The sequence below is a fragment of the Pleurodeles waltl genome, chromosome 1_1 (assembly GCF_031143425.1).
Source record: "Pleurodeles waltl isolate 20211129_DDA chromosome 1_1, aPleWal1.hap1.20221129, whole genome shotgun sequence".
NCBI classification, from domain to species: Eukaryota; Metazoa; Chordata; class Amphibia; order Caudata; family Salamandridae; genus Pleurodeles; species Pleurodeles waltl.
In genome coordinates, this window is record NC_090436.1 from 246,096,361 (window position 1) to 246,123,921 (window position 27,561).

The following is a 27,561-nucleotide window of genomic DNA, read 5'->3' on the forward strand; positions in this document are numbered from 1 at the left end:
AAAATAGAATACTTGATATACCATACATTGGAGAATCTTTGTTTGGATGGCACATGAAGGAAGAGCTCATGTCCATGGAGTCTGATACGAGCACTTCAGTATCACTGAGAGTTCTTCAATAGAGGCAGTCACAGCCCTTTCAAGGACATGGAGGATAGAGTCAAAACTCCTACAGACGTAGTTATCAAATCTGTAGGTACCAACCATACCAGATGCCTCAGCAGCCCTACCACTAAAAGTATGTACAATACCGGCCACCACTACCAGCGTTCTTTCAGAAACAGGCCCCTCATAGGAAAAATGTCAATCTTTCAAGAGTGCATGAAGGTTCAAGGTGACAGTGACGACTTTCAAGTGATGGTCTCAATAACTACTCTTTTGTTCCTATCAGGATTTGCTCTTGTTATAAGGAATGGGCCAATCTAACATCAGACTTTTGGGTACTGAATTTAGTACAATATGTCTACATACTGGATATCATACTAAATTCTCCAGCTACACCTCCAAACAAGAGGTCCCATCAACATATGTGTCTCTTACATGCAAACATCCTCTTTGCTTGAAAGAAAGGAGAGATATAGCTGGTCTTCAGGTCTCAGAAAAATGTAGGTTTTAACTCTTGTTTTAATCTCTTTAGGAAATAAATCAGATAAATATTAGATCTATGGTAATTAAGCAAGTTTCTCAAAAAACAAATAATTAGCATGGCAACGTTACATGAGGTCGTTCACCTTCAACAGGAGGAGATTGCATGTCATCCTTAGATCTAAAGGACACAGTAAGGTGTCCAGCAATTCTATGGCAATTTTACAGAATAATCTCAACCAATGAGAAATGCTTTTGAGGCAATTCACAAAACAGAGCTGAAATACCTCTTTTGAAAAATGTCTTCTCTCTTGACACTAAATTCTGCCAGAAGAGTAACAGAAATTCAAGCATGTTCTATCAAGAACCTTATATGCAATTCCATCATACTAAGAGCACATCCTCACTATTCCAAAAGTACTGTCTGACTTTCATTTGAACAAGCCAGTAGTTTTAAATATTTTTCCAATTTCCAAGTGATGCAGAAGAGAGAACATGTCATACACTAGATGTCAGAAGCTATCCAAAAATTGAAATGAACAGGACCATGCATTTCCAACCCTCTGATCAGCTTTTAGTGGCTTATGCTCCTCCAAAAACAGGACAATCTCCTTCAAAGAAAGGAATAGCTCATTGTGTGTCTCTAGCTGTAGTATTCTGGCACAGCAAATCCTTTTTTGTGTTACCGAAATGTCTGTTCCTTATTAATCCACTTCAAGCATGTGAATCAATTAAAGATATAGTGCTAGAAAGAAAATAGTTATCTAACTGTAACTGGAGTTGTCCAGTGTTAGTCATGAATTCACATGTGACCCATTTTTCTCCCTAACTCAGGCTCACCTATCAAGGTCTTTTACTTCCATATTTGGGATATGATATGTGGCGTATGGTGGCCTTTGTTGGGGAGCTGTTTCCACTGTGCTTTCTCCTAATTGGTTAAAGTTTGGGTCTTTTTAAATTATGTTACTATGCTTCTAATGTAGCCATGTTAAAGCTGTCCAGGCTGTGTTTAACATTACACTTCTCTCTATGAATATGAGCTATTAGCTCGATCACGGAGATGATTCAAGCATGTGAAGCTTTGAAAGGTATCAACATTCGAGTTAGTGTAAGTAACTTTTTTCTTCTGTTTATCGTGAACCTTTATGGGATTTCTTTCAGCTTCTCATACCCTTCAAGCTTGTATGTAGGTCTGTCAAGTTGCAGGATCAGGAACATAGGTCACTGTGGGAGCAGACACATTTCGTGGCACAGTCGTTTGGAGAAATAAGGTCTGCTCTTGTCATTGGGCGAAGAGAACCTAATTAGATTTAGTACACATATCTACCTGGCTTTTCACTAAAGCAAAAAAGTAATTTTCACGGTTCTCTGAAACCAACATGAACAAAATGCGGCTGAGGAAACATTTTCAAATGAAATGGATTGTCGAACAATCTTTAATTTAAACAAAAAAGTGTCTAATTTTTCTAGGAGTATGTGATTCAGATTAGGCCACAGTTAGAACAATGTTTAATTAATTCAAAAGCAATGTAAACCTGAATCTTTACTCTGGTGAGATCTAACCATGAAACATAGTTTCCTTTATTTGGCTATAGAAACAGCTGCCAATCAAATAGTAACACAATGAAAGCAATACAATGTGAGGAAATATTTAAAACACACTCCCCTACACCCCCCTCCCGCCCCTACCTCCCATCGCTATCCACAGTTTGCTGCCCAGTACTGCCAAACCCTTTTCAGAGGGCCACGGGCCAAGCAGGAGCTTTGGTGCTCAACAGTGGTGATTGAATGTCTTTTACTCCTTATGTCCTGGGGCCCGAACTACTTGGCTCTGGCAAACTGGGCCACATACCCCTTCAGCACTTTACTCTCATTGGTGGCATGGGTTGATCAGTCGAAGGGTTGGGGGGATGGAGATAGAGGTCCAGTGAACACAGGCGCAAGCCTCAAAATACATCCAGTGACCCCAATAGATCATAGTCGTGCCAGATACTTAATTTTGTTAAAAGTAGTACTTATATATATGAACACTCACCACAACTAATATATACAGTCTTCTTAAAACAGGTATTACCTGGGCCAACTTTTGAGTTCCACCTCCACCTCTAAGGATCATGATTATTCCCCATTGACTTAAGGCAACACACAGGCTAGGCCCCTGTAGTGAGTCCCAGTCTTAGAAGTTCAACATTGGTTTTTTAAAAAGTCAAAAGTTTCCGGTCTTCACTTTTACCCACTCCCACTGGAGTAGTGGTTCGACAAGGCCGGGCACACTTTGTCAACCCGTCGATAAGCAGAATGTTGTAGACGTCCACAGTGCTGCGACTATAAGTCTCCCTGAATCTGGTGACAGATCTCCGGGTACTCTGGGTTAGAATCGTTAAATCAATGGTCCTTCTCCACAGGTTGCAACCCACAACTTTTCACAGCTGCACGCCGCTACAAGGGTAACAGCTTTCTTCTTGCCAAGGCCTCCCTCCTGACATACAGGGGTTGGGCACAGCAGACACCGATCAGTAGGGGAACTCTACACAAGTGGGCCAAAGGGACCTGTTTACTCTTCTGATCATTATTACTTTAGACATTGTATGCTGCCACCACTGTGCTGGTGCTACTTAAGCATGATTGTGTTCACCCATGGCCAAAAATCTGTACCAAGGATCCAGATATCGCTGCTGCTCAGGCAATCATGGAAGGGGTACACCACCATCACCATACAGGGAACTTTTCCATCCCAGCAGGTACTTTGTCAGGGTGACAGAGGACATTATGCCAATAGGAATACAAATAGTTATTGTAAACCTCAACCCCACCACCCCATCCCTCCCAACCTTCCCCAAAGGTACCCAGTCTAGCATGATAAGTGATTAACTTCCACTAGGTAATCAGATTTGTGTTAAATGTTAATAGGAATAAAGAGCATCCAGAGGGAGTTCTGTGAGGAGAAGGAGCTGTAAGTATTTTGGGCAGGACAGGGTATGAAACGTCTTCGGTAGCAGGTCCGTGAATGGGGCCCATGTCTCTCTGTATGGTTCTGCCTGTGAATCTAGTGTCAATGTCACTGTTCCATGCCTAATACGTGACATATGCAGTGGATCCTTGAGTGGTGTGGTGGGAGTTTATCAGCCCCCATAGTGCGAGGATCGTATGGTGCGCTGCCCCCAAAGCTATACTATCTGGCAGCCTCTTCTTGATTTAAGTGGGTAAGTGAGAGGGTTAGGTCAGGCCAGAAGAATATAGACAGGAAACCAGAGCAGAGTTGTTTCTAGTGAGGTGTCTGTGGTTCAGAACTGCTTCTCGAAATGAGGTTATCTTATGGCAATCCCATAAGATGTGTAGGAGAGTCCCTGTCTGTCCATTGTAGTAGCAGCAGGTCGGGCTGCGTGCTGTGTTACCCCTATGAAGTCTGGGAGGTGTAATATTCCCATTTGCCAAATTTAGAGACCACTGCCAGCCCAACAGCGATCGTACCTTTGTAGGGACCACTCTTCCAGTAAAGGTACAAAAAAGTTGGGTGGACGGCTGCTGTTTGTTTTGATGCCAGTTCACCACACTTTACAGATGTTTTTGTTTTTCACAAACAAATTCCCAAAGTAGGTGTTGAAAAACAAATAATTAATGACTTCCATACCAAGGGATTCTTTACCTTGGGTGTGCAGGACATTATTTGTTTTTATCTATCTCTCAACACTACTTTTTACCCAACAGTGGTGTACAGGAGAAAGGGTGGGTGGTGTAATGCCTTCCTGCCAAAGGCACCTACTCTGTCAGGGCTTCGGAGGGAAGCCAACAGGAGCTCAGTGTACAGAAAGTTGGCGGTTCTTCAGACCCTAAATAAAGGAGGCAAACCATCAGTTTGGTTGAATGGGTAGCCTGTCACTGTTGTGACTGAGTACCTTGTCCAACCAACTCTAAATCACCCCCCCAATTTTCAATCAAATAGGTATGCTAACTAGTAGCACACGAGCATTCAGGAAGCACAGCAACAGTCACTGTTTGAGCCAACGCTTTGTTTTAGAGTGACTTTGGACTCACAGTAGATCAATTGTAATTTAACCCATAGTTTGGTTGTCTAAATCCAAATTAATTCAGTATGTTGAATGTTTAAGTGTGGATTTTAGCTTTCTCTGGCATCGGATCTTTCATGGATTTCTGTAGGGTACTAGCAACAATTTCAATTGCACTGTTCCATTTTGACAGTGATGTTTGTTCCCGGGTAGAGACCAGACAAGGTGTGCTATTAGACTAGATTTCCTGAGATCATTGAATGGGCTGGCAAAGTTCAGCTGTGACGTGGTGCAGCCAAGGGTACAACGATGGCATTTACTCCAGGACAGAGCAAAACTTGCAGTCATTCGAGCAAACATACATTAATGCCATTAATGCTACAAAAATATTCTTAATTAAGCTGGCTCTATCAGGCCCCTTTTAAACAATGTCTTGAATTAAATTCTGATAACTAAATTAAATCTCAAATATTCTGATTCCTGCCTTATGTGTTGGAGGTGTACACCTATAATAAGAAGTCATTTGTGGAGCTGTAGAAATAATTATTTGCCTGTAACTGTAGAGTCACATGCTTGAATAATTCCCCGTTGTTAAATTGGGAGCCTCTCAATAAAATTAACATAGCAGGACAGTATGGCCCAAACAGTGCCTCTTCATTGGCACATACAGTTCGTTGTAAAAGGTCCAAACTTCAGCCAATGAGGTGAGGATGCTCCCAGCCTTTTAATTGTCCCAATAGTCCATATTAATTCCCTATGTAACGTTTTACTGTATTCCTGTATACATCTTGGCGGAATAGGTGCCTAGTGCACACATAGGTACTTCCAAGACATTCAGTAACAATCAAGTCTGCAAAAATCTTTGGTTTTCCAGTAAACCTTACAATTGCAATTTGAATGATTTTGGACATTGTGATCATTTAGTTAGTAACATTATTGCAGTCTAATGATTTCTTCAAATGTGCCTTGCCAGTGTGCACCGGTTTAGTAGAAACAGCATTTTAGTGCTGAAGGTTTGCTGAGAAACTTTCAATGAGTGGAAGTAAGATACTGTTTGACATTCACACGCTGCGTTATTCTTCAATCTATGTATTGGATGTGGAAAACATGCTGAAGAAATAAAGATTTTATTGGATGGCAGACAGAGTATGTATGACTCATGATGTCAGTGATGTTTACTATAAGCAGACAATGTCCCACTGCGTGATTGTCATCTTTCCCTCTAAAACATTTCTTACAGGTATGGTTTCTTAGCCAACGGTGCTTGAACAAGATTAATGTAGTCTCCTCAAATTAAACTAATCATACGAAGTATCAGTGAATACTCCTACGATTTTTACGCTAAAGCTTGATAATTTGACTGGATGATGTAATCTAGTTCTTATTTCTCTTTTTGACATTCCTTCCATAAACCCTACCTTAAAATGTTTCTGCAGTCCTTTATATACAAACCAACGCATTATTCTAGGTATAATTTAGATCGGTGTTTCCAAAACTGTGATTTTTCGAGCCGGTGTTTGGTGTGTCCAAGTAATAAATAAAGATGTTTTTAAGTTCTGAATTTATCATGTCACATTTGCTGCGCGTCAGAGACAAGTCAAATGCAAGGCAATGTCTTATGTTGCTTATTTTTATAACAATGGAAAAGGTGTTTACAAACTCCAGTTACTTTGCAGTCAAAGAAGAGTAAAGTGAATTATGTGTCAGTCTTTATAGGGTACATGAAGTGTGAATGAAAAGGCTGTAGGATGTCATTTATTCGTAATGCACAGCAAAAGGTTAAAACCTGTAAATCTTCGACACATATTTATCCATTAGGAAAGCAAAAATTAAGCACATTTTTTGTAATTCTAAAATGTGATGGAAACAGAAATTTTAATAGGATCAGAACAAATCAAGACATTTTACTTGGTGAAGCATGAACTATAAATATTCACTGAAACCTTATTTCCTCACATTATAATTTGTGTGCAATACAGATCAGTAAAACTGTATGTCGTGGCCATTTCAATGGAAAATGTGCTGTCTGTAAGTGACTGCGCAACAGCACAATGCTTTCCTTTCATTAAAAAAACGCTTGCCTCGTGTTCATGAAGGCTTGGTGAGTCGCAAATTTTTGCCGCACTAAAAAGTGGGTTATGGTTCTAAAAAGTTTGAGAAGCACTGATTTAGATCATATATTCTTGCATGATTTGTTTCATTGCAGGAACATGCCAACCTGACTCTAGAGTTGTTGGAATGCCTATATTGGCGCAGAGGAGCCTTGCTGTATATGTATTGCCATACCATCAGGCATAATGAACAGAAGATCGACAAAAGTAGTGATATTCTAAGCAAGGTATACGTTTGTTCATAACAGTTCTGTTTTGGATTTTATTTTTTATATTAAACCAGAGTTAGACATATTTACACTCGACTTGCCGAGATGCCAGCTTGAAAGTACCATTTACAAACATAGCATTTATTCTTCTAGGGTCATTTTACATTGAGTGCTCACGATAGTACTGTGGGTGCGTACGCCCACTTTTTGAACTCCCTGGGGTGAAAAGGTTCTGGAGGACCGTTGCACGACCAATTCTAAGCTTTGGGGTTCTTTGTGTATCTCACTGCAACAAGTTAGTAGAACTATCTAACATATGTAAAGACCCACTCTATTTACTTATCATACGTTGTTTCTATCACTTCTCATACAGGTATTTTTTAGACATAAACGTATTTCATAATACAAATTATTTTCAAAAAGAACCCCTACAACCTCAAACATAGTTTTATTTTTTTGAAGCAATACGAAATTATTTATTTCATTTGCAATTCATTTGTAAATATAGTTTTAATAAAGAACATCAATTTTGAGGCGCTTATTTCATTTTTCTGATAGCTCAGTATTCCTGTGACCAAATAATGCTTCGTTACTAGCAATTAGCCTTTGAATGTTGTTCATTAGAATGTTTCACCCAGCAAGTTATGAGGGGTGATGAAAACATTCCTTTCAAAATAACAAAAAATACAAATCAGTTGGTTATCGTAGTAAATCTTTGGTGTGAGTTTTGGAAACTGTAATACATCATAATGGATCTCTTTTGTGTACTTGCACTTGTACTTCATGCAGGATGGTGATGGTATGAATAAATGTCCCATGAAGGATACTGTCAACGGCCTTTATGCTATAATGGGCCTTTAAATGCATTATAATTACATGGCACTTCTGATTTACAAACATGGATGCAGAGAGTAGTCTGTGATGGTAATTGCACTCCAAGGGCCATATTATGGAAAGTGCTCTGGGGGTGCAACAGGCATGTGCGCCTGCTTTGCGTGCCCCCGTGGCACTTCAGTATTACAGAAAGGGCCGCAGACACTTGTGCGCCCCTTTCTGTAATACAGATAGTGCTGGCACACATATCGCACCATCGCCATTACCAGAGGGTGTTCCCTCATTTGCATGGGGGCATGACCCCATGCAAGTAAGGTAATCATTTTGCCTCTGGGTCCATGCTGTATTATAGACGCAGGTGCACAGGCAAAGAAGCTGTCAGGAGGCACACTGCTCATCATTACGGTTTTAAGGTGTGCTGGGCACAAACTGAGAAAGTGAGCCCTATGTGTAATAGGGCCCCTGATAATTGTTTCACCCATAAGGCATGTTCTGTGTTTGCATCCTTGGGATTGATCAGTTTTAAATATGTAGGCATTAGGCTATTTCAAGAAATAGAATAAGTGCTGTGAGAAAGTTTGAAAAATATATGTATGAAAGAATTTATATGAAAGAAAAAATGTTGGACTGTCTTAAAATAAAAGTTTTTATCATTGAATCATTCCAAAACCCAAACAAAGTATGAGTACTATGCCCCACAGAATCATCCTCTGGAAGGTCAAGGTCACATGTAAAGGGTATGAACATTCCTTTGAACCCAGACACCACTTTTGACATCCTTCAGGGGTGCAGTTTCCTGAATTTTCTAGCCACTTTGCACCAAGTAAAGGAAAACGTTCATTAGTTGGTTCCACAACCTTAAAACTACTTTGATCCACAGGTGCCAGTACCGGTTGTGGCTCCCAATCAACCCCACCCCCCATTATCACCATCTCAGTAGCAGGTAACTGAGCTGCCTCCCTACCCTCTTTTGCTGTCTCATCAAGAATCACTCTCTAAACCTTTCGGACCTCCGCTCCTCCAGTGCACCCAGTCCTTCCCTCATCCCTAGACATGGTCAAGAAGGAACTGAGGAATAGCGATAATGAAACTGAACCAAAAGAGGATGAAGGGGAGGTCTCAAAAGGCAACCCTGATGAGGAAGACGAGCACCAAAAGCATGAGAAATGGAGGGATTTAATTCTGTCCCAAATGGAAGACAAAACACCTCCACAACCATAATTCTTTCTGGACGATATTCCTCATTTCCTTTTCTTGTTGAAAAGGGCAGCTAAAATATTTGGCTTGCAGATGGTGGCAGAAGAGCAGCAAAGTGTGATGTCATCTCACATTTTAGACTATGTATCAAAAGGACCAGAACTGATGAAAGCTTCATCAGTGGTGCAGCTGCTAGTACTGTGCTGCAAAAAGAAATCTAGAGCACCAGAGTCCACATCACTGTGTCTCATTGGCTTGCTAATTTAGAATTCATTATCAAGGCAACAACCCAGAGACGGTCCAAGAACCCTATAACGCCTAGCTTTGCTCCACCAGTAGGGTCGATTGGGGCATTGAAAATCTGAGGCACAAAGTTAGTTCTGTGGCAACGACCTCAATTAATGCAATGAATAACCAACAGTATGATTATCTTAAGTTTTGCCTCTAGTAGATCTCTTCCCTGTCAACAGATTGTATGAAGAGGCACTCCAGCCACAACTGACACATCGCGTTATCTTGAGAAGTACCAACAAGACAGACCTACATATATCACATTGTAAAGCAGGTAAGCACAAGGGCCTACACCATTTCGGTGAAGGTACAGCTCTTATGGCACTGGGCCATTTCAACCAGAAGAGATATCTCAGTGGAGTATCTTACTGGGGTCCAAAATGAGCAGGCGGATGTCCTAAATTACTCTGTTGGATTTTCCCTAATAGATACTTCATCAAAATCATCTTCAGCAAATCTTCAGGAATGGGGACACCCCGACCTATTGTGTTCATCAGAACAATAAATGCCAGTTCATTGCCTGTTGGTTCGGGATCGATAAGCGATAACTTCTTAATGATGTGGAAAAATGTCTTTGCTTGTGTCACCGTTCATTCCCAAAGCTCTGCAGAAGTCCAAGGCAGAGTAATGTTCCCTGGATTTGAATAGTGCCATAGGGACATGTGAGTTCAAGTACACTGACCTGGTCCACTTGTCCCAACATCCACAGATTCTGTTGAAAGTCATCCCGATCTTCTCTTCATGCAGAAGGGACAGGTATAACATCATGATTTGATGTCTCCGAATCTCGCTGCTTCGTTCTTAATTACCTAGAAATTAGCCATTCGGATACACCCCAGGACTGCAGAGTGATTCTGGAACGCGCTCATGCCCCTTTTACAACCAACCCCTACAGTGCCAGATGGAAACATTTTACCATTGAGTATGGGGACGATGTCCTGAATCTCCTGTCATTACAACTGCCTCAAATTCTACCTTATCTACTTTACCTGGCCCAGAAAGCACACATGTATTCTTCAGTCAGGGTCCATCTGATGGTGGTATCAAAGTTAAGAAGATTATCTGACTCTGGCATTCTCCTGAAGCATCATCGAACAGTTCATAAATGGTATTTTGTAAGTTAAAGGAGCTTAATCTTCATTTTACTAACAAAATGTCACCCTGTGGACTAATTTCAGATTTATTCTCAAGGTGCCACCAAACTTTCATTTGAACAAGCCTCTTATACTTCATTCTTTTTTCCAGAATCCTTTAGCGTTAGTTGATGTTGACTAGACATAACTTGAGAGCTGTTGTCTATCTCTTAGATTCTTTTGGTTGTCAGGACAGGGGCCTTTTGACTTTCACTGTGCATTACTTTGTGCCACAGGAACGCTATGGTGATGGTGCATTCTTCCACTGACAACTGCAGTATATAGTGGAGTGCCTCTAGTGGGTATCTGCCTCGCAGCCACACGGGGAAACTGGGCACACTCCCGAATCATTAATACCTGGACCTGACTACGGCAGCAGACCTGTCAGTAAGCCAGTCAGCCTTTTTCAATAAAGGTGAACCTGCTTACTGTTTATTGCATGGTTTGGTTACTGCCTGCTATTCTCTTTCAGTCATGTGAATTTATGATTTGTTCAGTACCGGAGAAGATACACTTAACTACTAGTAATTTGAGACAGTTCTCTAGCATTGGAATGTTTTTTTTGGCTTAACATGTGTGAATCTTCATCCTTCTGAGTTTTGTCTTTATTACTTAATGCTTGTGCTATGAAATCTGAGCTGTGTCAGTCTCTAAGGGGTTAGGGAGCTCAGCCCTTACAACTCAGTGCGTAAACTTTGGATTGTTTCAAATGCAGTGGATGTGCTACTTAAGAAACATTATGGTTTGGTCTATGGTTATTTTAACTCTGTTTACTGCTACTTAAAAAATATTCCTGTATTTCACCGTGACATTATACTACGTTTCATGCAAGTGAATCCATGAAAGCTGAAAATATCATGTGAAAACCCAGTACACTCCTGCTTTAGTCTTTGCTTCGGTCTTTCTTTTTCTAAGACCAGAGATGCTCTAAAACTCACTTCCATGTCTCCCATTAGGAAGCTGGCTATTCCCCTAGGTTTGGCAACTTAATAAAAAGGAATTCATGACCAGGCTCCCACATACTTTACAGATATTCAACTTCCTGCTACTCCATCTGCTGAAGATCTTCAAGAATACTATTCTAATTGACACAGAAGTAAAAAGATCTCCTTCTCATCTCAAACATGCTAGTTTGGATGGGCACAAATTTCCCGGTATTCTACTTCATGGATACCGTTTTAATCAAGAGAAGGGTGAAAAAGAATTGATATTAGATAATATAGTTTGTGTCCTGTTTTATGTCGGTGTCTACTCAGAATTACCTGGCATTAAGGGTATTTCAAATGACTCCCACCTTCGTTCCTAAACTCTGATTCTTGGGCATTTTAAAAATACATCATTTTCATTCACCTCCAGTATCTTTTTTTTTTAATTCAAAGTCTGATTTTGAGTTGATGCATTATAATCACACAGTTAAAAACATTGTATGGATTTTGTGGGCTTTTGAAAATGACAAGCACCGTGGATACCTGTGACCAGAAGCGTCTAACGCATATAACAGTATATTGTTCTTGTGGATCCGGCTTCTGCACAAAAAGTCACAAGTGAAAACATATAATCCATTTCTCTTTTTGTCACATTTATATTTACTATTTTTGATTTCATTCTTCGAGAAAATCTTTAGCAGTCTACCCAAACAGCCTCTTACTGAATGAACAATGTTGTTACTTTTCAGCAATCCAAAGCTTTCTTGGGTCTTCCATAGGGCTTAAATTGCTTTGCCCACTAAATAAGTTCGAGTAGCTATCAGGCACACAACTAGACAATGTTCTGTGTTTTCGTAGGCTAAGAACAAATACAAACAGTCTTGGACTCCTTGCACAGGCACAACGCTTCTTCCACTTTGCAGTGTGAAAGTAAGGAGATATTTGTATGTGCCCCTGCACGGAGCTAGACTCTGAATGTTTTTGTGTGTGCCCTAGTAAGGAGCAAAACACTCTTTCAATGTTTTCATAAGCTAGTTAAACAAATCCAAATAGTATTTAGTTCTTTGGTGTGGTAGAGACACAGCTCCTTCCTCTCATGAAACTTCTCATGAAGAGAGTGAGAATTGTGAGAGCAATTGGTGTACTCTTCTGTTGGTGGGTACATGCTCCTTCTTATACCCCCTTAAAACCCTCCTTACTCCTTCTTGCAATCTTGCCATTTAGTAATATGTATGCCCCTTTTTCAAGTCACTTCCCAGGTCCCTCCCACATTTACAACTAAGTACTAAACTTACTATGTGAGGATCTCTCAATAGAAAAGTTACCCTAAGTGGAGATTTACACCTGTAGGTTTATGAATTGCATATTGTACTATTAGTACTACGGTAGTTGCTTTATTTATTACAAAATGCAGTTTGTGAATCAGGTGCTAGTGTGGAGGTCTTTTAATTAAGGGAAAACATTCCTAACTCATTCTAATAAGTAATGAATCACTGGGATTCTGAAAAAAGAGTTTTGAAAAAGACATTTTCTATAAGCTTTAAAGGCTGCATGTTGTACCTTCATGGAAATAAAACTGTTAACACAACTAGACCAGTTAGGACAGTGCCACTTCTTCCTGGCATTTCATTAAGTCGATGTTTTTCTGAAAGCACGAAATGCAGAATCTCTTCTATTTAACAGAATAAGACATCCGGGTTTTTAGTTTCTCTTAGAATGCTCATGCAATATTATGAAAGGCTTACGCGACCTTGTTGCATAAGTTCAAGAGCCAAGCTGTGAGATGATAGGCTGGGAACTAGAATCTCACCCTTGAGGTTGTGAAGGAAAAGTGATCTGCACAGCAGCTCTCTATGTGAACATTCTGATAGGTAAAGGTCTGTTTACCACAATTGACTTGGCCATTCCTTGACAATGAGTTTCTTGAAAAATGTCAGTATAGATGTTGAACCTTCATGGAAATAAAACTGTTACCACGACTAGACCAGCTCAGACAGTGTCACTTCTTCCTGGCATTTTGTTAAGTCGATGTTGTTCTGAAAGCACGAAATGCAGAATCTCTTTCATTTAACAGAATAAGACATCCAGGTGTTTAGTTTCTCTTAGAATGCTCATGCAGTATTATGAAAGGCTTACAAAAAAAGTACAGTCACCCTGACCCCTCAGCTCTGGTGCTGGTGTCCCAGATGCCAGAGGACCCTGAGGGTTAAAAAACAATTCCAGCGATTTCACAACGTTGCAAATTTGTGGAATTAAAAAAAACAAATGGGCCCGCGATCCTAGACGGCTCCTCGCGTCCTGTGGGAGCTGCCATTGCTCTTATACTGATAGCAGCTCTCTGCTTGTGGGAAGAAAGCTTTCATCTGTTTCCCTGCACGCATATTTGTTTGATAGCTCTCACTTGCAGAAAGTGAAGTGTTTGCTCTGACTTGGTGGGAGCTGTCAAAGCTCCCGCCAAATCAGAGCAAACAGCTATTTCTCTTGGGCAGGCACCCCGGAAGATGGCAGGCACCGGCCCTGGGGGCTGGTGGTCTGCAGGGACATCTATGGCTCCTCTGGGTGGCTGCACGGTCCCCCTCCAACGTGTATTGCCCCCCTCCCGGGGCTGTGGGGGGTCTGAAATGGACACCCCTCATTATTTTATTATTATTCTGGGGAGGTGGGGATCCCTTGGGCTGCGGGGGGTCCAAGTGCCCTCACCTCAGCATCCATTTGATAAATCGCACCAGGGAGGTGGCGGTCCCCGCAGGGGGAGGGACACCCCCGTATCCATTTTGGAAATTGCCCCAGGGAGGTGGCAGTCTCCAGGGCTGCCGAGGGATCCAAGTGCCCCCCCACCTTCCAAAATATAAGTACCCCCGGGTCATGGCCCACTCAGGGGTCTGTTTTGTTTACCACCACGGTGAATGTTTGCATTGTTCAGCATTTTGTCCATCTTCTGTTCTTTTTGCATTTGTCACCCTACATTGGAAGGGTATGAAGTGGCTGAAAATGTTTTTTGCTGTTGTGGGCTCACGGAAGGTCAACAACTGGTCATATGTCTCAGTTATCATGACTTTACCATAGGGATGATTACCGGCAGCAAACGTCTGAACCTTGGAGGCTGGCACAGAGAGTATTAGGGTAAAACTTGAAAGTCCCTGAGGAGGAGGCTCTGACCAACAAAATGTAAAAGTTGCCTCCCTATAATTCTGTTTCTCTTCCAGGGTAATTCTCATTAAAGTCATAAGCAATGAATAGTCCCGTCTATTCGTGGGGAACGCGGAGCATATTTAAATATGTATGTGTGTGTATGTATGCATGCATGTAGATGCATACATGTGAGTGTATATGTATATACATGTTCGATGGCATGGGTAGCTGCAGATACACATGCAATGCATATCCGTTCCGACATCTAGTGTTGGGCTTGGAGTGTTACAAGTTGTTTTTCTTTGAAGAAGTCTTTTCGGAGTCACAGGATCGAGTGACTCCTCCTCTCGGTTCCATTGCGCATGAGCATCGACTCATTGTTAGATTGGTATCTTTCCGCCATCGGGTTCAGACGTGTTTCCTCTCGTTCCGAGATTTTGATTCGGAAAAACGTAGAAAACCTTCCTTTTCGTCTGTATTGTTTTGAACGCGTTCGCCATCTAGCATTGAACCGGTAGTACAGTCGGAAACGTACTTTTGCTCGCCCCTTGTGCGCGTGTGCCCAACTCGGGCCTATTCGGGCCTACCAGGTGGAAAGCCTGATGGATCGGACTCCATTCCGATTCTGCCCTCGGTACCACGCAAAGTACCCCTATACTGACCAGCACTTGGTTTGTAACTTGTGCCTTTCTCCAGACCATCGGGAGGAAAACTGTGAGGACTGTCGATCATTTTGTTCCAAAAAGACTCTCCGAGATCGCAGAGCCCGAAGACTTGAAATGGCGCCGAAAAGCAGTGAACATCCCGACGTCACTGAAGAAGAGCAGGTGCAGACAGCAGTTTCATTCCGAGACATATACTCCGAACAGGAATCCGAGGACGACAGACCCATCACAGCTGGCCAGCATGTGAGTACGTCTGTCCCTACACCCCTACGCAAAAAACATTCTAAGGCCTTGGGTACACCACTGCCGGAAGGCCATGGTTCAGCCCGGAAAAAGACTGTCGGCGACCGACCTTCGGAATCGGCGCCGAAAAAGACCACTCCTCCGTCCACTTTGGAGTCAAGTAAAACTATAAAGGGCTGCATTCCAGACTCCAGCAGGAAACCCCAATTTTCGGAGTTGAAAATTCGAAAGTCGGCTTCGGAGCTGAGACCTTCCACAACATTTTCGGTACCAAAAAAATAACAAACTTCGGAACCGAAGAAGAGATCATATACAAAGGAGCAAGGACTTTCCAAGAAATTAAGAGAAAGCCATAAAACCTCTGGGGAAGAGTCGGTCATTGAGCCCATTCTACAAATTATGGATGAGAGACATTCCAGGATACACATCCATAAAGTGACAGGAAGGATTGCTACTGCACCTTCTTTAAAAACAAAAAGGAAGCTGGCTTTCCAAGAGGAACTGGACACTGTACAGCCATGAGCAAAGGTGCAAAAGCAAAAGGAGAAACCAATACCTCCTCATACTTCTCCTCCTCATTCTCCACAACTGTCTGTCTCCCCCCACACCATCCCTCCACCAATGCCTTCTCCAACACACTCTTTTTATTCACAAGAAGACATAGTAGACCCATGAGATCTTTATGACCCGGATCCCATCCCAGATAATGACCCAAATACTTACCCATCCAAACCATCTCCACCTGAGGATACCACAGTATATAACCACGGCTGCAGCTTATCATGGGGGTAACAATGCATTCAGAGCCACTGGAAGAAGAGTTTTTATTTAATACAATATCTTCAACACATTCTAGGTACCAGTGCCTCCCAATGTTACCAGACATGGTAAAACACACAGACCAAATTTTTAGGGAGCCTGTGAAATCTAGAATCATCACACCTAGAATAGAAAAGAAATATAAGCCTGCACCCTGATTATATTATTCATCTGGTGCCTCCATATTCAGTGGTGGTTAGTGCAGCACATAAGAGGGCAAATAGCCAGTCCTCACGAGATGCACTTCCTCGTGATAAAGAGAGCAGAAAATGTGACGCTGCAGAGAAAAGAGTTGCCTCCCAGGCAGCAAATCAATGGAGAATTGCTCATTCTCAAGCACTGCTAGCCCGCTATGGTAGAGCCCATTGGGCTGAGATGCAGGATATTATACAGCATCTCCCAAAAGAACACCAAAAGCGGGCACAACAAGTGGTAGAGGAAGGGCAAGCGAATATTAACAATCAAATAAGATCTGCCCTTGATGCTGCTGATACAGCTGCAGGGAGCGTTAACACAGCCATCGCAATCAGAAGACATGCTTGTCTACGCTCCTCTGGTTTTAAACCAGAAATTCAACAGGCTGTGCTTAACATGCCTTTTGATAAAAAGCACCTCTTTGGCCCAGGAGTGGACACTACAATTGAGAAGTGGACACTACAATTGAGAAACTAAAAAAGACATGGATACTGCAAAGGCAATGGCTGCTTTGTACACCACACCATATGGGGGGTCATTTCGCAGGCCTCAGTTTCGAGGAGGTTTTAAAGCACAATCCTCCGAGTTTTCTACCTCACAAACAAAGCAACCATATCAAACCCAGGAACATATAGAGGTCAATACTCTAGAAATAGAGGTAAATCCCAAACCTCTAAACAACCAACAACACAACCAAAGCAGTGACTTCCTTCCCTCCCTTCCACTCCACACATCTCCTGTGGGTGTACGACTAAAGCAATTCCACTCTCATTGGCAAAATATCACCACAGACAACTGGGTATTATCAATTATCCGCAATGTCTATCACCTAGAATTGATAAACACCCCTCCAAATATTCCACCAAATATCACAAGTTATCCCCAGAACATACAATTCTGTTACAACAAAAGGTTCAATCTCTACTACTCAAACAAGCAATAGAATTAGTTCAACAGTCCCAACAAGGAACAGGGGTATACTCACTATACTTCCTAATTCCCCAAAAAGATAGCCCCCTCAGACCAATATTAGACCTCAGGCCCCTCAATTTCTACATCTTGTCAGATCATTTTCACATGGGAACTCTGCAAGATGTTATTCCACTACTACAAAACCAAGATTTTATGACTGCTCTAGATCTCAAAGATGCGTATTTCCACATACCCTTCCACCCAGCTTACAGAAAATACCTCAGGTTTGTCATACAAGGAAAACATTGCCAATTCAAAGTGTTACCTTTTGGCATAACAACAGCTCCAAGGGTGTTCACAAAGTGTCTAGCAGTAGTAGCAGCATACATAAGAAGACAACACATCCATGTCTTTCCATATTTAGACGATTGGCTAATAAAATAAAACAGTCGTACACAATGGCAAAAACATACACGTTATGTGATAGAAACTATGTACACACTAAGATTTTCTATAAACTACCAAAAGTCACACCTTCAACCAGCCCAAGTACAACCGTATCTAGGTGCTATCCTAAATACTCAATTAGCTCTAGCGTATACAAATATCCAAAGGATACAAGCTTTCCAAAATCTAATTCCACTCATACAGCCAAATCAACAATACACTGTAAGATTTATCATGAAGATTTTAGGAATGATGGCATCTTGCATAGCAATAGACCCAGATGCAAGATTAAACATGAGGCCTTTACAACAGTTCCTTGCACAGCAATGGTCACAGGCACACTGTCAACTTCAAGATCTAGAGTTGATGGACCGCGAAACACATATGTCCCTTCAATGGTGGAATCGCAGCAATTTAATGAAGGGACAATAGTTTCAAGACCCTGTGCCTCAGACCATGATTACAACAGATGCATCAATGATTGGTTGGGGAGCACACCTAAACAATCACTCCATTCAAGGGCAATGGGATGTCAAACAGAAATAGCTACACATAAACCACTTAGAATTATTAGCTGTGTTCCTTGCCCTAAAAGCATATCAACCTCTTCTCAAACGGAAGAATGTTCTCATAAAGACAGACAACATAACAACCACGTATTATCTCAACAAACAAGGAGGGACACATTCATCTCAACTGTCCCTTCTAGCCCAAACAATTTTGAAATGGGCAATTCACAATCAAATTCACCTAATAACACAATACATTCCAGGAATAGACAATCAGTTGGCAGATGTCCTCAGCAGAAGTCACCAACAAACACACAAATGGATTCACCCCCAGGTACTTCCAAAGTACTTTCAAAGGTGGGGAACACCAGATATAGATCTATTTGCATCAAGCGAAAACACAAAATGCCAAAACTTCACATCCAGCCACCGACATCCCCTATCCAGGGGCAATGCTCTATGGATCAATTGGTCAGGTATATTTGCTTACGCTTTTCCCCCTCTCCCACTCCTTCCATTGCTGGTCAACAAGTTGCGTCAAACGCCACTCAACATGATACTCATAGCATCAACATGGGCACGTCAGCCTTGGTACACAACACTACTAGACCTATCTGTAGTACCTCACTCCAAACTCCCAAACAGACCAGATTTGTTAACACAAAACAAAGGTCAAATCAGGCATCCAAACCCCAGTGCTCCCAATTTAGCGATTTGGCTCCTGAAGTCATAGAATTTGGTTACTTAAATCTTCCATCTGAATGTATGGAAGTCATTAAACAAGCATGAAAACCCACTACTAGACAATGCTACGCAAACAAGTGAAAAAGAGTTGTCTACTATTGTCAATTTAAGACCATATATCCACTTACAGCACCAATACAAGATATTGTATGTTATTTACTTCATTTACAGAAATCAAATTTGGCTTTTTCCTCCATTAAAAATACACCTTACTGCAATACCTGCATACTTAAAAACTATTAAACATACTTCTTTTTTCAGAGTTTCTGTTATCAAAGCCTTCATGGAGGGATTAAAACGCATCATTCCACCCAGAACACCACCAGTTCCATCATGGAATTTGCATATTGTTCCTACAAGACTCATGGGACCACCCTTTGAACCCATGCATTCTTGCCAAATTCAATTTTTAACATGGAAGGTTGCCTTCCTTTGTAGCTATTACGTATTTAAGAAGAGTTAGTGAAACACAAGCATTCACTCTTGAAGAACCTTTTTTCCAAGAACACAAACATAATGTTGTCCTTACAACAAATCCAAAATTTATACCAAAAGTAGTATCTCCTTTCCAAATCAATCAAACAGTGGAATTGCCAGTCTTCTTTCCACAGACAGATTCTGTGGCAGAAAGAGCTCTTATGTACTATATAGACAGAACAAAACAGTTTAGGAAAACAAAGCAACTTTTTGTTGCTTTCCAGCAACCACATACAGGCAATCCTATATCAAAGCAAGGTTTAGCAAGATGGATTGTTAGATATATACAAACATGTTATATCAAAGCAAAAAGACAACTTTTAATCCCTCCTAAAGCACATTCTACAAGAAAGAAGGGTGCAACAATGGCTTTTTTAGGAAACATTCCAATGGTTGATATGTGTAAAGCAGCTACATGGTCAACCCCTCATACATTTACTAAACACTACTATGTTGATGTTTTCTCACAACAACAAGCCACTGTAGGACAAGCTGTCTTAAGAATATTATTTCAAACAACTTCAACTCCTACAGGCTAGCCACTGCTTTTTGGGAGGACTATCTGCTTTGTAGTCTATGCATAGCATGTGTATCTGCAGCTACATATCCCATCGAACGAAAAATGTCACTTACCCAGTGTACATCTGTTCACCCTCCCCGGAAGCCTGTGGTCTTTTAAGTTACTAACATTTGTACATATGTATATACATTTACATTTGCATGGACATCTCTTTCCTCTTATAATATCACTCCTTTCTTCACCCTCTGCGGGAAAACAATCTAACAGTGGAGTCGACGCCCATGCGCAATGGAACAGAGAGGAGGAGTTACTCGATCCGTGACTCCGAAAAGACTTCTTCGAAGAAAAACAACTTGTACCACTCCAAGCCCAATACTAGATGTCGGAATGGATATGCATAGCATGTGAATCTGCAGCGCTACATGCCACAAACAGATGTACACTGGGTAAGTGACATTTTCCATATATATGTGTAGGTATAGGTATATATATATATATATATATATATATATATATATATATATATATATATATATATATATATATATATATTACCAAACTGTCTCACCCATCAGGATAAAAAATCAAGACACAAAACGGACGATTCAAAAATATATTGAGAGAAACAAACTGGTCCTCCTCCCAACGCATTTCGGCCGTAGCCTTATTCACGGATGGGGGAGTACCACATATTCTGCAAATATATACAAACATATAGACATGAAAAAAGGACTTAACCACAATATCAACATATGTGAAAGTGCAACCATGAGCACCATCTTGAAAGGGTTATCTAGAGCATAATATTTCAAAAGGAAAAAGTATATATACCTAATTCAAAGTTTCTTTCTATATTAAATCCTGATTCAAATATCTTTAAATATATACAAGTACTCAGAATTACATGTTGAATTGCTCAATTATTAGAAAATAAACCAATATTATGAACTAGACAAACCATATACCAAAATATGTGATACAACCACTACTATTTAAATCAAGTTTATATATATATATCTCTAAAACGAAGCTACAGAGAAAGCTCAGAAAAACCAGTAAAAAATTCAATGAAAAATCTAAAATATCATTTATCTGCCAAGATGGGTATTCATTTCTTCACTCAGATTCAGCCTTATTAGGTGACAAAGTCATAAATTTAATAATGTATTTCGATTCAAGAACCCGTAACATTTTCTGTCTGTCACTACCTCGTGAATTTAATTTATTCTGATGGATACAACTACCTGTGGATTCCTCACCTCATGAATACTCCCATGGCGCCAGCATTCGACGGAAATCTTCTTACTAGTCTCTGCACGTCGACGAGGACGTCACTGTCTCGCACGCGACGCCGTCTGACGTCATACAGGCAATAAGAGGTCCTCGACGACGTGCAGACGTCAGTTCCCTTTTTTCCGTGCATTCGAAACGGTTATCTTCGAGGGAGCAACTGTTACTCTTGCGGTTACAGTGTATATCTTGCTACGTACTCTTTCTCTGTGGAAATAATGTCGCAGAGAAAGTCTGGATTTAAGCCTTGTCGTGAGTGTGGAGGCAAGATGTCGGTGACGGATCCTCATTCCGATTGCCTTTGGTGTTTGAGCTCCGACCACGACGTCTCGACTTGTGATTCATGTCAGCACATGAATCCGAAGGCCCTTAAAGAACGCGAGGCGAAGCTGTTTATGGCCAAGTCAAAGGAGAAGCATCACAAGAAAAAGTCTTCTCCAAGACATCGGCGTCATCGAGACTCCCGGCGCCGTAGAGAATCTCGGCGTCATTCAAGGGAGGCTCGTTCCAGGTCTCCGGATCGGCGCCGAAGGACATGGGAGGTCAGCCCCACGGTGACGCCGCATCCTTCGACGCCGTTGCCCTCTCCGGCGTCTCCAACTTCGCCTGGACAGGCGTCGGTGATTGAGGTATTGGAGCCTCAAGTGTTTTCTCCGGCGCAGACGCCGAGGCCGGCGTCGGGGTCGCCTCCGAGTCAGGCACCCCAGTATCCGGCTTTTCCCACCCCTGGAGCCGATAGTTCCGCATTCTTGAATGCGATGTATGCCATCTTCCAACAGATGGCTCCAGGGGGTGCTCCGGCTGGGCCTTTGGCCTTTTCTTTGGGTGATCCTGCGCCTCTTCGGCCGGCACCCTTTATGCCCTTTCTCCCGTTTGGGAACGTGGGCTCGGCGCCAGTGTCGCCGCCGGTGGCCGATCCGGTGGCTTCGGAGGGATTGGCCCCAGGGATTTCCATCCCGTCGACGTCGAGATTTCGGCCTGTGACTCCGGTGGGTCCATCCGTTTCAACTGCTCTTCAGTCGGCGCCGAAGTTACCTGTGGCGCCGGATGCGGCGTCGGTGGCTTCGGAAGATCGGCGCCGATCTCCGACTTCGGCGGAGGTATTGTCGACTCCGCGGATTGAGCAACGACTGCATTCAAGGAGGCGTGCTCTCCGGGTACTAGAAGAGCAGGAGTACCAACGAGCCCTAGAGGAAGGAGAGCTAGAGGACTCGGGTGATGGGCTGCGTGGACTGGAGTCGGCCAGTGGGCTGGACACTTCCCCTGAGTGGGACCTTTCGTCCCCGGGGGAATATACCGAGGAAGCTGCTTCCTTTCATACAGTGGTACGGAAGGCAGCTAGTTTTTTGGACCTGCCTTTGCCGGTGGTGGAGGCGAAACAAAACCTTTTGACAGAGGTGTTGCATCCGGCCTCAGCCGCGGCGGAGCCTCTATTACCTTTTAATGACGCTCTGCTGGATCCGGTTTTAGAGGTGTGGAAGAAGCCGGCATCTTCCCCAGCAGTTCACAGAGCCGTGGCCAGGAGGTATCGGACGGCTCCATCTGATCCTGGTTTCCTATCTAGGCACCCTACGCCGGAGAGCTTGGTTGTGCAGGCCTCCTGTTCGTCCAAGTCAGCGCCTGGTTCTTTTCCGACGGTGCCTGGGGACAGAGATTCAAAAAAGCTGGAGGCGCAGTCGAAGAAGATTTTTTCGTCCTGCAGTCTGGCATTAAAAGCCACCAATGCAACCTGTATCCTGGGGAGGTATATTCATGCTCTGATGGATGACATCTCCTCTTCGTTTACAGAGCTTCCCCAGGGTCTTTTGGATCTTGTCTCTGATGCCCAGGCTGCTGCGACCCAAATTATCCAGACGGGACTGGATACCACCGACTCGGTAGCCAGAGCAATGGGCACAACTGTGGTGGAAAGGAGACAGGCCTGGCTCCGTAACTCGGGCTTTTCGGCAGATGTACAGTCCACATTGTTGGATCTCCCGTTTGATGGGGACAAACTGTTTGGGGCTAAGGCTGATTCGGCCTTGGAACGGTTTAAGGAGAGCAGGGCCACGGCTAAGTCGTTGGGACTCCAAGCTCCTTCTTCCACGGCCTCTTCCAGATTCTTCAGGAGGTTTCGTGGATTTGGGCGTGGCTCTTCCTCCTCTTCCTTTCGGGGAAGATATCAGCAACCTGCCTCTTCCCATCCCTATAGATCTTTTAGGGGGAGGGGTAGGGTCCGCACCAGGGGAGCTTCTCAGCAGCACTCTGCCTCTTCCTCATCCTCTGGCGGGGTGCAGCAGGGGAAGCAGCCTTAGGCTTCCACCATTTCCCACTCACTCCTCTCCTGTAGGGGGAAGATTACAGCATTTTCTCACCAAATGGGAGACTGTTACGTCGGACACTTGGGTTCTCAGTGTTGTGGGAAAAGGCTACACCCTTCCCTTTCGGGAGTTTCCGCCCCTCATCCCGCCCCGCCCTTCGTATTGTTCAGAAGAACACCTCCTGTTGCTAGAACAGGAGGTAGAAGTCCTCCTTTTAAAGGGCGCGGTGGAGTTGGTCCCGGAGCAGGAAAGGGGTCAAGGAGTTTACTCAAGGTATTTCCTGATTCCTAAGAAGGATGGTCGTTTGAGACCAATTCTGGACCTGAGGATCTTGAATTGGTTCCTCAAGCAGGAAAAGTTCAAGATGCTGACCCTAGCACAGGTGCTTTTGGCGTTGAACATGGAAGACTGGATGGTGTCTGTCGACTTGCAGGATGCTTACTTTCATATCCCGATACTCAAGTCACACAGGAAGTATCTCCGGTTTGTGGTGGGATCGCAACACTACCAGTTTGCGGTCCTTCCGTTTGGTCTTACTTCAGCACCTCGAGTCTTCACGAAGGTGATGTCGGTGGTTGCGGCAGAGCTCAGAAGGAAGGGGATAGCAGTATTCCCTTACTTGGACGATTGGTTGATCAAAGCCAAGTCCCCGGAGCTTGTGTTGCGTCATCTGCAGTCAACAACCCAGTTGTTGTTCGACCTGGGCTTTTCGGTGAACGAGCCCAAATCTCACCTAGAGCCCTCTCAGCGCCTCCTGTTCATAGGGGCAGTACTGGATACAACATTGGGTCGGGCCTTTCCTCCGCCTCAGCGGATTCAAGATATTCAGGATTTGGTTCCAATGTTTCGAAATGGAGCGGTAGTTCCAGTCCTCAAGGTCCTTCGTCTGCTCGGTCTTTTTGCCTCCTGCATTCTGTTGGTCACGCATGCTCGCTGGCACATGAGGGCTCTTCAGTGGTGCCTCCGAAGGCAGTGGTCTCAACACAGAGGGGATCTAGAGGGTACTGTCAAGATCTCCAGAGATGCTGCTGTGGATTTGAAGTGGTGGATTGCAAGCAACAATCTTTCACAAGGAAAGCCGTTCCAGCAGTCGCCACCAGTGGCCACAGTCATAACGGATGCTTCCACTCTAGGGTGGGGAGCTCATCTGGGGGCTCTGGAGATCAAAGGTCTTTGGTCTCCAGAGGAACAGATTTTTCACATCAATCTGTTAGAGTTACGGGCTGTACGTCTGGCTCTCAAGGCCTTCCTCCCTTCCCTTCGTGGTCAGTCGGTACAGGTCCTAACGGACAATACTACCACGATGTGGTACATAAACAAGCAGGGAGGAGTGGGGTCGTACCTTCTCTGCAGAGAAGCTCTTCGACTATGGTCCTGGGCAAAGGACCATCGGATTTGCTTGATAGCAAACCATCTGGCCGGAGTTTTGAACGTGCGTGCGGACAGTCTCAGTCGCCACTTCTCGGCAGACCACGAGTGGCGTCTCCATCCAGATCAAGTCCGTTTAATCTTCCAGAAGTGGGGGTTTCCTCGGGTAGATCTGTTCGCCACTCGAGAGAACGCGCATTGTCCGTTGTTCTGCAGCCTTCAGTATCCGATGCAGGAAGCGTTGGGGGACGCGTTTCAAATGACCTGGTGCGGCCAGTTGCTTTACGCGTTTCCTTCCATACCCTTGATTCGTCGAGTATTGAGGAAGATTCGCCAAGACCGGGCTCTAGTAATCTTTATAGCTCCGGATTGGCCAAGGAGGGTGTGGTACTCGACCTTCTCCAACTCTCAACGTGCCCGCCGCTCCGTCTCCCTTTCAGGGCAGACCTCCTCTCACAGTCGCAGGGGCAGGTTCTACACCCCAACCTCCAGAGTCTGCACCTACATGCCTGGAGATTGAACGGGGCAACCTGAGTTCCTTCTCTCTCCCGCCTGAGGTAGTGGATGTTATATTAGCAGCCAGGCGACACTCCACTAAATCTATCTACGCTAATAGGTGGTCTAAATTTGTTGCGTGGTGTGGAGAGAGGCAGATTGATCCTTTACATGCTCATCTATCGGACGTTTTGTCTTTTGCTCTATCTCTGGCGCAGAAAGGTTGTGCAGTGGCTACCATTAAAGGTTATTTATCGGCCTTGTCAGCCTTCATATGTCTTCCAGACCAACCATCTTTATTTAAATCCCCTATTGTTATCAGATTCTTGAAAGGTCTTCTAAATCAATATCCTCCAAAGCCATTCGTTATGCCGCAATGGGATTTGTCCTTAGTCCTGACTTTCCTTATGGGGTCCCCTTTTGAACCTATGCATTCTTGCCCCTTGAGGTATTTGGTTTTAAAAACAGTCTTCCTGATAGCTATAACATCAGCAAGGAGAGTGAGTGAGTTGCAGGCCTTATCAGTAAAACCCCCTTATACAACTTTTTATGGGGATAAGGTGGTGTTGAGGACCAAGGCTGCTTTCCTCCCGAAGGTTGTTTCACCCTTCCATTTGGCTCAGGCAATTACTTTGTCCACGTTCTATCCTCCGCCTCATCCTTCCAAAGAGGAAGAAAGACTGCACTGTCTGGACCCAAAGAGAGCGTTGAGCTTCTTTATCGATAGAACAAGGGATTTCAGGCTGGAGGATCAGCTGTTTATTGGATACGTGGGCAAGAGGAGAGGAAAGGCAGTCCACAAGAGAACACTATCCAGGTGGGTTGTTCTTTGCATTAAAATATGTTACTCTTTGGCAAAGAAGGATCCTCCTGAGGGCATTAGAGCTCATTCCACCAGAGCTAAGTCGGCCACTTCGGCCTTAGCCAGAGGTGTTCCTGTGGTCGACATCTGCAAGGCCGCAACTTGGTCGTCCCTTCACACTTTTGCAAAACATTACTGTTTAGATTCTGAGGTTAGAAGGGACGGCCATTTTGCACGGTCAGTGCTGCAGGATTTCTTGGTTTGACCATTTAGGCACCCACCGCCGGGCGTGGTACTGCTTTGGGACTCTATTCATGAGGTGAGGAATCCACAGGTAGTTGTATCCATCAGAAGAACGAGTTACTTACCTTCGGTAACGACTTTTCTGGTGGATACATTAGCTACCTGTGGATTCCTCACGGTCCCACCCGCCTCCCCGTTGCCTTTATGGTCTTACCAAGTAATCCTTGAGTGCACTCCTCTTGGTCTTTGAGGGTGCAATAGATGTATATATAATATATTTATATATATATATATATGTATATGTGTATATATCTTTATGTATATACTTGGTGTGTGTATATATTTTAAAAGAGAGAGTTTTATATATATATATATATATATATGTACATAAAAAGATTTACAGTTATTCATACAATGTGGTGTATTTTTACAATATAATGGATGTTGCCTTGCTCTTTCATTGCATTGCCTGGTTGTTCTCATGCACGTAAAAAATGATTGGTACTGACGTCTGCACGTCGTCGAGGACCTCTTATTGCCTGTATGACGTCAGACGGCGTCGCGTGCGAGACAGTGACGTCCTCGTCGACGTGCAGAGACTAGTAAGAAGATTTCCGTCTAATGCTGGCGCCATGGGAGTATTCATGAGGTGAGGAATCCACAGGTAGCTAATGTATCCACCAGAAAAGTCGTTACCGAAGGTAAGTAACTCGTTCATCTGGTCACATACCAAATATGTAAGCTGCTTCTCATCACCCTGATGTACCTCATGGAAGTGTTGCGCCACAGGGTAACTCCGATCAAAATTACGAATAGCTCTCACATGCTCCAACATTCTCTTTTTCGCCTTATGGATCGTACTGCCCACATATATCTTATCACATGGGCATCGTAAGCAGTATACACAGCAATCTGTGTTACATGTGAAAAATCCCTTAATAGCATATTCCTCTTGTCCTATGCCCCATCTTATCTTTTTGCTGTCTTTACTATATCTATATGCTTTGCATTGGTGACAGCAGTAAAACCCTGAGATATCAGATCTCTCACTCCCAGAGTTAGTGTTACCCAGTACCATATTGGGACTAAGATTGTCCCTCAGAGACC

At 43.3% G+C, this 27,561-nt stretch overlaps 1 protein-coding gene across 2 annotated transcripts in view; it reads left to right on the forward strand.

Moving 5' to 3' along the window:
* Positions 1-27,561, forward strand: part of RIMOC1 (RAB7A interacting MON1-CCZ1 complex subunit 1) — a 238,513-nt gene that overhangs the window by 155,662 nt on the left and 55,290 nt on the right. Inside the window, exon 4 of one of the 2 annotated variants that reach the window (XM_069221454.1) lies at positions 6,799-6,930. The exons of the other annotated variant lie outside the window; for it this stretch is intronic. Within the exon in view, the coding sequence (XP_069077555.1) occupies positions 6,799-6,930 (132 nt within the window). The remainder of the gene's footprint in view (positions 1-6,798; positions 6,931-27,561) is intronic. 2 annotated transcript variants of the gene reach the window in all.